At 69.3% G+C, this 10,281-nt stretch overlaps 1 protein-coding gene across 1 annotated transcript in view; it reads left to right on the top strand.

Moving 5' to 3' along the window:
* Positions 1-2,845: 2,845 nt before the first annotated feature.
* LOC118614934 (protein AHNAK2-like) overlaps positions 2,846-10,281 on the top strand; it is a gene marked incomplete at its 3' end in the record, with an annotated part of 28,351 nt that continues 20,915 nt past the window's right edge. Inside the window, 1 exon segment of the mRNA XM_036238174.1 lies at positions 2,846-2,998. Coding sequence (XP_036094067.1) covers positions 2,944-2,998 — 55 coding nt within the window.

Genomic DNA, 10,281 nt, shown 5'->3' with positions numbered 1-10,281 from the left:
ACAGCCCGCACTCTGTGGGGTGACACTCGGAGATGGCGCAGCGCCTCCTCTGTGCTGGGGGTGGCCATAAGTTGGGCCCCGTCTCCATGTCTTGGGGGGGGGGGTGCAGCAATTCCTGAGCCATACCCACGTGCTGTGGCCTTCCACACTGGGGTATCTGTCCCCAGAGGGGGACATCAGATGGGGCTGGGCGTGATGACAGGGGCTCCTGGCAGCACAGAGCTCTGCGGCAGACTGCCTGCCAGGCTTCAGACGGGGGCAGGGCCAGCGGCGGTGGCACAGATGGGCTTCTTAGGTCCCGCCCGGGCTGGCCTTGTCTCCCTTGTCTGGTCCTGTGGTCTCGGGGCCAGGCTGGGGCTTCCGAGGCCCCTGCAAGTGGGAGGAGGAATGGGGAGGGGGGGTGGTCGGCAGAAGGAGGAGGGCAGGGCCAGCTCGTAGGCAGTCTCCCTCAGCACACTGTAGCCTGCCGTCTGTGGGGTACACTTCTCATGGGGCCGGGGCCTCCAAGGGGGCACATGGGGACAATCGCACACACGACACTAGCCTTCTGTGTCAGAGCTGGCAAGAGAGAAATAGGGGCACCCCCTGGGGTGAGGGTCCCTGACCCTCACCACCCGGGCCCGGCCAGTGCTGAGTCAGCTCCCCAGCTGCAAGGTGAGCAAGGCTCCAGCAGGACAGTGCAAGCCCGTCCAGGCCTCAAGGCCAAGGACAGAAGTGGAGGGTCCCTGCGCCAGCCTCCCCCAGGCCCTGGCTAGCCAGGGGTACAAGGGACCACCCGGCTGCTCAGGGGCCAGCAGGGTGTGGCTCAGCTCCTCCCTCAGCAGCCATGCGAGACCCCTTACCCTGGCCTCTGTGTAGGTAGGCGGCCCCTAGGCTGTCCACCCAGGGCTCCACTTTCCCTCGACCCTCTGTGCATGGAACTGGACAACCAGGACACGTCACAGTGTCACACAGAGTAAGCCCACTTCATTTGGATGGGCCCAGGTTCACACAGCTTCAAGAGGTCCCATGCCTGATAGGGCCGGGGTCATGGGGAAGGGTCTGTGCGCTGTTCCCAGGCTCCCACAGACAGGCAGGCAGGCTGAGACCCCTGACAGACCTGCGCAGATGCCGGGCACACCCAGGGACACAGACAGCTCCCTGACCCCGCGGCCCCCAGGGCCCAGAAGTGACCGGCTCCCAGGCAGGCAGAGCAAAGCCGGTCTCCAGGAAGCCAGGGGAAAGCAGGGTCTCCGGCCCCAGGCTTGCTGTTGCCCTGAGAAAAGACAGCAGTGCAGGAGGCTGAGACCCACGCCCCGGGGCCCCACCTGAAGGCCGGGGCTATGCTTCATCATGCCATGGGCTCGAGACGCGGAGGCTGCCAGGGCCTCTTCCAGGCAGAGATGTGCGCGTCCGTCTGACCTGTCGCTGGAAGGCTGCCCGGCTGCAGCCCGGCTGACGGGAACCGCCGAGCCTGAGTCATCCGGTGGCAGGCTCGCCAGGGCCCTGCTGGCCATGTGCATCGCAGCGAGCCCAGGACGCTGCACGCCGGTGCGTGCTCGTGTGCATCTGCGTGTCTGCGTCCTGCGGTGCCTGTCCTGGCACGTGGGCCCAGGTGGGTGCACACGCGTGAGTGTGCATGCCCGTCCCTGAGTGCATGAGACACGTCCAAGTAGATCTGTGTTTGTGTATGGGCGCGAGTGTGTCACCTCGTCTGTGACTCTGCGCCTGTGTCCAGACTGTGTCCGTGTGGCCCTCCTGCTGCAGCATGGCCTACAGGTCAAGTGGTGTGTGTGGACCCCGCGCCATTCCTGCGCAGCCCTCAGGAGTGGTCCTCCTTGCCTGTAGCTCTGCTCTCCGGGGTGCGTCCTGGCCCAGGCCGTCCCCCCGCAGCCTAACGCTCGCCAAGACCCCCCTGCCAGCTTCCAGCGCATGCTGGGACCCGCCAGCTATCCCCTGCTGCGGCTGCCCTGGTCCGGCCGCCACCCTCCTCCAGGGCTCCTGACTGCCCGCAGTGTCCGGGGGCACACTCCCAGCCTGTGCGGTCCTTCCTCAGCTCGCGCGGCCCAGGTTGGCTGGCCCCTGCCCCCCGCCCCACTGGGCCTCACTGTCAGCCTCGGCTGCCTCGTCCCTGTCCTCTGCACGCGCGCTACTCAGTTGCCTCTGTAGAAACACTGTTCCCCCTCTCTCAAGGTCGCAGTTTGGGCTGTCCGCGCCAGGAGCCTTCTGGGACCCCTCCCTCCCCACGCCCTCGGCCACACCTCCAGACCGGGAGCCCCCAGGGCAGGGGTCAGATCACAAGCCACAGCCTCCTTTCCTACTTCCCGCAGCCAGGGCGCCCCGCACCCATCATCTTGTGACTAAAATGTCGGGCTCCGGACGAGGAGGTGAGACTGCGGCGCGCAGGTCGAACCCAGAGACTCCGCGCGGCGTCTGGAGACCCCTCCCTAGCAGGGGTCCAAAGCCAAGTCCCTGGACACAAAAAGGCAGGCTGGGGGCGCGGGGCGGAGCCAAGCGAGGGTCAAAGCTGGCCTGCTGTGGGGACAGGGGCGGGGGTCCGACTCCGGGTGGGACGAGTGCGGGCTTCGGGGGCGCGGCCGGAGGGGCGTGGCCTGGGCCTGCGGGGTACTTGCCCGGTGGCGGCTGCTCTTGGGCGGGGCCTGGCTGGCAGGGGGCGGGACCGGGAGCGCGGCAGCCAATGGGCTGAATGAGGCCGGCGGCACCGCCCGCGCTCGCTCCGCAGTGGCCGCGCGCGAGCTGGGCGGGCCGGGGCGGGGTCCGGGCGGTGTCAGGGTCCCGCAGCGCGGGCTCTGTCCGCAGTCCGAGGCTGGCGGTCAGCTGCAGCGCACGGCAGCGGAGGCCGAGCGTGGTGCCCGCCCGCCCCCTGGGCCGCCCGCGCGCTGGAGCCGGACCCGCGACTGGACGCGAAGGGCCGCCACTGGCCCGCACTGCCCGGCCGCCGCGATGTGCGACTGCTTCCACATGGTGCTGCCCACCTGGCCCGGGGCCCCCGGCAGCGGTGCGCCTCCTCCTCGCCTGCAGCCCGCTCCCCTGGGGCGGGTGGGCTCCGCGCAGGGCCGCGCGCTGGGCGGGTCTGCCACGCGCAGCGCAGGCTGGGCGGCGGCGCGGGCGGGGTGGGGGCGCCTCTGGCACCGGCCGCGGCCTCGCGCGCGTCTCTGCGCCTGGGGGGCTGCTCGGTCCTGCCTCCCTCCTCCTGCGTCGCGCCCTTTACCTGTCCCTGTCTCTCGGCCTCCCACCCCACTCTGCCTCTCTGCTGCTCACTTCGGTCGCTAATTCATCTCTACCCCTCACTCTGCCGCTCCGCGCCTCTTTGTCGCTCACTTCCCGTCTGTCTCTCCCTCTCTGTCACTGTTCCCCTGCTGTAACCCTCTGGGAAGTTGTCTTGTCCCTTGAGGTCCGTGGGTCACCAGGCCTGCCCTCTGACATGTTTGCAGGGAGGGCTATTGATCTTGGCTGGAGAATGGCAGGCTGGGCTGGGCTGGGTCTGCCGTGTGGCTCCTGTGTGGCTGGGTCACTGGTTAGGTGGTGGCTTTGGCAGGGCTAGACCTGAGGTCTGGGGCTTGGAGAGGAGCTTGAGTAGGGTCAGACAGAGTTCAGGCCACAGGGTCCCCAGAGCTGGGCAAGGGGAGGTGGGTGTTGCCACGGGGCGGAACCCCTCTTTCTGGCCCCTGGCGACAGAGTGGGGATCAGGCACTGTCGGCCCCATCATCTGTCTGCCCCGGCACTGGGCCTGGTTCCAGGCCTGGGTATCTCAGCATCTTGGAGGGCAGGGCGGGGCCGGGGGGGGGGCAGTCCTTCCTGCTTCAGGGCAGTGATGCTGGTCAGTAATGCGGCAGCAGCGTAGCCTCGCCCAGGACACCTGGCCAGCTGCCGACCAGGGGGCCGGGACAGGGCTGCGCTGGCACAGGCCGGACCCCCTCCTCGGGGAACACGGATCGATGCTGGTGGGGGGAGGCGGGCTGGTCCTCGGCCTCCGCGTGCCACGGGCCCTCTTGTTGCGCATGTGTCTGGTGAGCACTGAGGCCCGCTGACCTCCTGTTTGAGCCTCCCTCACCCAGATGGGAGCCCTGGCCTTGGCCTCATCACTGGGAATCCACCACATGACAGGGAGAGCGGATGGGGGGCAAAGGACGGGGGCTGTAGCTTGCCTCCAGCTTCCTCACTCAGGTGCCCAGAGAACCCCAGGCTGCAGCCTCTAGGGTCCACCTCAGCCACCCTCCTGCCTCCCTGCTGAGGTCCGTGTTCTCTGCTTGGACTTAGTGGTTCCCTGGCCTACAAATCCGTCTGCTCTTAGGCAACGAGGTCAGTGGCTCTCATGGGGCATTGGTGGGAGACGTGCTGGAGCCTAGCAGGGCCGTCGGACAAACAGGTTCTCGGCCCGCTTCATAGGAGGCGTCGTTCCTGATAAGGACCCCGGGGGTTCGGCCCAGGCCTTTCCCAGCTGCACCTCGTTCCTAGCAGGCCAGGAGGGACCGCCCACCCTGCCCTCCTGCACCACCCATGCCAGGCCCTCTGAAGACCCCTGGCCTGTCTGCACCCCTACCCGGGGCCTCGGGGAAGGGAGCCATCTTCTGTCCAGCTTGCACATGGAGGCTGCCCCCTGGTGGCCGCACAGGGAACACACCCGGGCAGGGTCCCACCCAGGCTCACTGCTCCCCGGCTGGCCCCAACACCCCTCACCCCATGCTGCCCTCCCAGGGGCCCTCCCCTAGTCCCGTGGGGGGCAGGAGACGCACCCGGGAGCAGCCCCCATGAAGACCGTACCAGCCTCTTCACCCCGTGACGGACCCGGCTCTCACACCCCTTCCCGTCTCTAGGGCCACTGGACAGCTAGGCTGACAGGGAGCCATTGACCCTAGCCTGGTCCCTGCTTTGCACCTGCAAGGCCCTGGCGAGGCCCGAGACCACCCCACCCCCAGGCCCTGCTGCGGCCAGGGAGGCCCAGGTGCCGTGATGCGTCACGAGGGGTCTGGGTGGTCTGTACCCTGAGGTGGCTGTGACAACGCTGGGCCCTTTCCCGGCGCTGGGCCCACACGGGGAAGCCAGGCTTCCCTGGGGAGGCCCCACCCCTCCAGACCAGGCTAGTGGTGTCTGCACGGCCCTAGACTTGGGCTGCGAGGAGTGGAGGGCTGGATCTTGCCCCTGTGGACGGAGGTGACCATGGCTGCCCGGGTCTGGGGTGGGGCAGAGAGGCAGAGTGTGTGGCCAGGGAGGCCGAGGCGGCACTAGTGAGCAGGTCTCCGTGCCGCCTGCTCTGCAGGCATCCCTTGGGCTTTCTCGCTGGTGGGTAGCTGTGGCCCCATTCTGCAGACGGGGACACTGAGTCCCGGAGCAGTGAGGCCGGGCCCCGGGCCAGCATGGAGCCTCTGTGGCCTCCCCGGCGCCTGGAGCGGCCATGCCGCATGCTTCGCGCAGTGACGTCTGACAGGCGCTGGCCCTGTCCTGCCCTGCCGGGCCTTCTCGTGCCCCTCTCTGGCCTGGAAGTGTCCTTGGAAGGGGCGGTGAGGAAGGGGCGGCAGAAGCTGCCCTGGGCTGGAGCGCTGACCCTCCTGAGATCGAGTCTCAAAGCCACTGCCGATGCTAGCGTCTGCGCACCTGGCAGCACCCCCAGGTCATTTCCTGATGGGGAAACTGAGGCTGGGCAGCCTGGCTCCTGCCCCAAGTCCTCGGACGGGGTAGGGCCCAGGAGTGGATAGGAGAGCCGTGTGCCAAAAGCAGTGTGAGCCCACTTCACCTGCGGCCAAGCTCTCCTGTCCTGGGCCAGGCTAGGAGCCACCTCTGCCGGGAAGCCCGTGGGGTTCCTGAGCCCACTCTAGCGGTCCTTCAGTTCTGACCCTCTCTGCCGCCTTCCAGGTCTGCCCTTTGTTGGAGGGTCTGCATTTTAGGTTCAGCCTGGGGCTGGCTTGCCCGGGGGTGGGGGAGTGGCAGTGCCAGGGAGAAGAACCCCAGGCAGGTGGCATGAGACATTGGCCACTTGGGGGCCCCCGCCACCCACTTCAGGGGTGAAAAATCCAGATCTCCCCAGCTTGGCCCTCCGCCTGGGTGGAGGCAGGAGAAGCAGTGCTTCTGGGGGTGCCTGGCACCCGTCCACGTGTCCGTGTGCCCCAGGGCCCCGGGGATTGGGCTGTCAGCAGTTGGGGAGCGGGGGTTCGCCGCCGCTCATTCGGCACAGGCGAGTCGGGCACGGCTCTGCGGTCAGCGCAGCCTCAGGGGCACGGGGGAGTTGGGGGGCTCCTGATGGGGACGCAGCACAGACAGGAGGGCTGGGGGGCGTGGCAAGTGGCTTAACAGAGGGCTCTGGGGGCGAGTGGGGGCCAAGGGTGGAGAGGGGCAGGGGTCAGGAAGCAGGCGCCAGGGCGCTCGGAAGCTCCCTGTGGGAAGGGGCGAGGCTGGAGGGGGGGGCGAGCCCGGGGGGTGGTGGGTGTGAGCAGGGTGCTCGAGCTGGACACGGCAAGAACCAGACGCCTCTCCTGACCCCACCGCCCCCTCCGGGGCAGCTGCCCATTTTGGCCAGGGTCCGGTCCAAGCCTTCAGGGGCGTCTCTGCTGCCCTCCCCTCCCCTCCCCCGCCTCCAGGTTTCCCTTTGTTTTTACGTTTTTGGAGGCCACAGGCCCGAGGAGCCAAAGGTCCTTGCTGGGATGAATATTTAATAGTCAGAAGCACTTTCTAAAATGGAAAGATGGAGCCGGGCCCAGGAGGCCCGAGGGGCTGGGGCGGGGCGGGAGGTGGTGCCCTCTGCGCCCGCACCCCCACACCGGCCACTGCCTCCTGCCCCGCGGGGAGCAGGGGAGACGGGCGGTGCGTGACTGAGGGGCGTCCTCGGACCCCCTCTCCGGAGAGCTTTCGGGAGGGACTCAGGCAGGCCGGGCACACCAGGGGCGATGGAGCTGGGGGCAGACCCGGGCAGAGGCGGGCTGGCAGCCTGCGCCAGGCGGGGTCCCGGGAAGCGTCCCAGGCCACACTCCTGCCTGGATCTGGAGCCAGGTATAGGGTCCACGGCCGAGAGGACAGCCAAGCTCAGAAAGGAGTGGGCCGGGGACAGGACCCCTGTGGGTCCTCGTCTGGGCCTCTCCTTTGGTGCAGCAGGTAGACTGGCCGCTCAGGCCTGCCATCTGCTGGAGGGGTCGCTTGGGGACCTGGCATCCAGGAGGGTGGCAAGCCCGGCCCCCGTGGGTGCAGTTTGCTGTGGTTGGCCAGCTGCCCGGTGGGGGTCAGAGGTGGACCCTGGGCGCCCTGCCCGCCCTGCACCACCCCTGGGTCCCGACGAGCGCTCAGCCCTATGGAACCCTGAGGCTGGGGAGGATGGCCTCCGGTGCCTGGCTGCCGACCCTCAAGGGCGGCTCCCTTCCCAGCAGGCCTTGCTTCGGGGTGGCGCCGGCACCCGAGGCCTCCTTGTGACACAGCCCTTGAGAATGCCATGCTCAGACCCAGCCCTCTTGCTGGCTGATTCACTATCAGCTGCCCCCGCCCTGGCAGCAGCTGAGGTCCCGTGGCGACTCCGCGCCAGAGCCCAGGGTCCGGGCAGCTCTGAGCTACAGCCGCCGTGTGGCGGGCGCTGAGGCACGTGCTGGCCGCCCCGCACCACAGGGCCCGTGGGGCTGTGGTCCAGCACCTGCCTGGCCGCTTCCAGCCAGAGGTCAGGCAGGTGGAGGCCCTGGGAGCTGAGGCAGGTGGGCAGGGCCGTGCTCAGAGCCCGTCCCTGCTGGGCCCCTGGGGGACTGGAGCCAGCCCGCGGCCGGGTGTGGGCGGCAAAGTGGCAGTGCCAGGGAGGAGAACCCCATGTGATGGGGCGCAGTGGCCCCGGCCCAGGGCCCTCTGCCCCCGGCGTGGCCGCCCCCTCCCCGCCCAGTGCTCGCGGCCAGTCTGCGCCTCTCCACGGGCCTGCCGCCACGCCCCTCAGCCCGGGAGCCACAGGTGCCCAGCACCGTGCCGGGGCTGGGGGCACTGGCCGTCGTGGGTCGGGGTGGGCCGGGGGGGTCCAGGGTCTGAGCTGGGAGGGCAGCCCAGGCAGGTGGTGGCATAGGTGTGAGCCTGGAGTCAGGCGAGGGCCCGTTGTGGGGGGCGGCCGCGGGCTGTGGGGCAGGGAGGGGGTGCGGCTGGAGGAGAGGGCCTCTGGCTGGGCCGGGTGCGGACCCACCAAGCCTCTCCTGTTGGTGCAGGGCCAGCTGGGAGGCTGTGGGGTTCAGGAGGCTGGGAGCGCGGCTGGACTGGTTTGGGGCACCCAGACTCCGGAGGGAAGGAGGTGCTGGTGACCCTGCTCCTCCTAGCCAGGCTCGGTCAGCCCCCTGGGCCCTGCCCCTGTGGAGGCGACAGTCTGGTGGGGTGTCGGGCAGTAAACAGGGCTCCCAGGTGAGGTGAGAACTGTGGGGTGTGCAGTGGGTGAGGTCACTGGCCGACTTTCCTGTCTCACTGTCCATGGAGTCATTGCGACCGCTAGGACCCTGGGCGCTGGCGAGGAGGGGCCTGGGTGCCGCCCCGCGGCCGGGCGGTGGCGGACAGCGCCTCTCAGGCCGTCCACACAGCAGTGCCCCCTGCCCTGGGCTGGCCGGAGCTCCCACCCGGGAGGCCTCGGAGTGGCCGGGGGCCCGTTCCTCGCTGATGGCCCCCTCAGGCCACCCTGGCTTCTTATGTCCGGGTGGGGGGCCCGGTGCCCAGCAGTTCTCTTCTGTGCCCACTGCCGGCGGCCGCCATGGCTGGCCCAGGCCTGGTGTGCTGGGCAGGCTGTGGGTGCAGACCATCCGGTCACCACCTTCCCTGGGGCTGGACCGCAACCCTCATGCTCACACGCCCCAGGCTGGGCCCCTCAGCTGTGCAGGCCTGCTCCGACCTGCTTGTGCGGGGTAGTTGTCCACAGCCAGCCGGGCCCCACCCCACAGGGCCGTGGGGCGCAGGGCGGGGCTGCTGTAGGACACGGCAGATGTGCAGATGGCGCAGCCCGTGCTGTCCTGCCCGGGCCTGCCCGACTCCGCAGCTGGAAGGGGCCTCGGAGATGGAGCTGGTCCGCCCCCCCCCCCCGCCCCCGCCCTTGGCTCGGCAGCTGGGAGGGGCCTCGGAGATGGAGATAGTCCCCGCCCCAACACCTGGGGGGCTCTGAGTCCTGGGGTATGGCAGGGGGAGGTGACAGGAGGCCAGGCATTCTGAACTCAGGGCCGGGGGCTTGGGGGCGTGTCCCCTTGTGAGTGGCGGCAGGGAGTGGGGGCGGGGCTAAAAATGCTGGTTCTGGGGTCCGGCCTAGGCAGCCCACGGAGCTTTGAGCGGGGAGGCCCAGAGGGGTGACCAGGGCCGGGTTGTCCTCCAGGAGCACAGGCAGGTGGGCTGCGGCTGAAGCACTTGCCCTCAGGTCACGTGGGTGGGCTCGGCCCAGCCCTGCTCTGGCCTTGGTGGCCCTGGCTGGGCCCTGTCACCCGAGGTCCCCGAGGCAGCAGGGATCTGTGCCCATCTGAGGTCCCTCCCCGAAGGGTACCTACGGGGAAACTGAGGCAGAGGGCCCTGTCCGAGTGTGTCCACCTATCGTCTTCACAGCAGGGCTGGACCAAGCCAGACTGGACCGGGCTGGGGCAGGCGCGTGGTGGTGACTCAGACATCCCCGTGCTGGGCGGCTTCCTCTCGCTGGCAGCTGCCCCGGCTGGGGGGGCGTTCTGGGGGAGGGGCGGGGCCTGGCCCGCTCCCTCTCGTGGGGCTCTGGACCAGCCTGGGAGGGGCCTGAGGGCGGGGCAGCGGAGGGAGGGGCCAGCGAGGGCAGCTGCCAGAGCCGGGAGCCGGACACCTCCACTGCTGGGCAGGTTGGCAGGACATCGCCCGGTAAGCGGCTGCCCCTGTGCTCTGTGCCCACCCTGCCCCCTTCCTGGGTCTAGGTCCAGGCACCCGCCCACCTCTCTACCCAACAGGCCTGTGAGGGCCAGGCCGGGGCTCAGGGGCGGGGGTCAGAGCTAGGCGGGGCACCACCTGCGCCTGTGCCGTCCCAGCCCAGCCCCCAGCTGATGTGGACGGTGCGGGTGTGCCAGCTGAACAGCAGAGCGTCTGGTCCTGGACAGACAGGCCCCCGAGGCTGGACCAGGTGGCCTGGGGGGTGTTCTCAAGTGATGACCACGGCACACCCTGTCCTTGTTCGGTGTGCTGGGGACCCCAGGGACTTGTGCAGGGGGATTCAAGGGGGCTGGCCTACCTGCAGGTGCCAGGTGGGCGTGGGGCCTGTGGCCGTTGGCCACACTGGGTGCGGTGCTGGCTGTCCAGCCCAGAGAAACAGGCTCGGGCCACTGGTCCCGTCGGAGCTGGACGGGA

Source organism: Rousettus aegyptiacus, unplaced genomic scaffold, assembly GCF_014176215.1.
Source record: "Rousettus aegyptiacus isolate mRouAeg1 unplaced genomic scaffold, mRouAeg1.p scaffold_m13_p_21, whole genome shotgun sequence".
NCBI classification, from domain to species: domain Eukaryota; kingdom Metazoa; phylum Chordata; class Mammalia; order Chiroptera; family Pteropodidae; genus Rousettus; species Rousettus aegyptiacus.
This window is presented reverse-complemented; position numbering and strand designations above follow the sequence as displayed.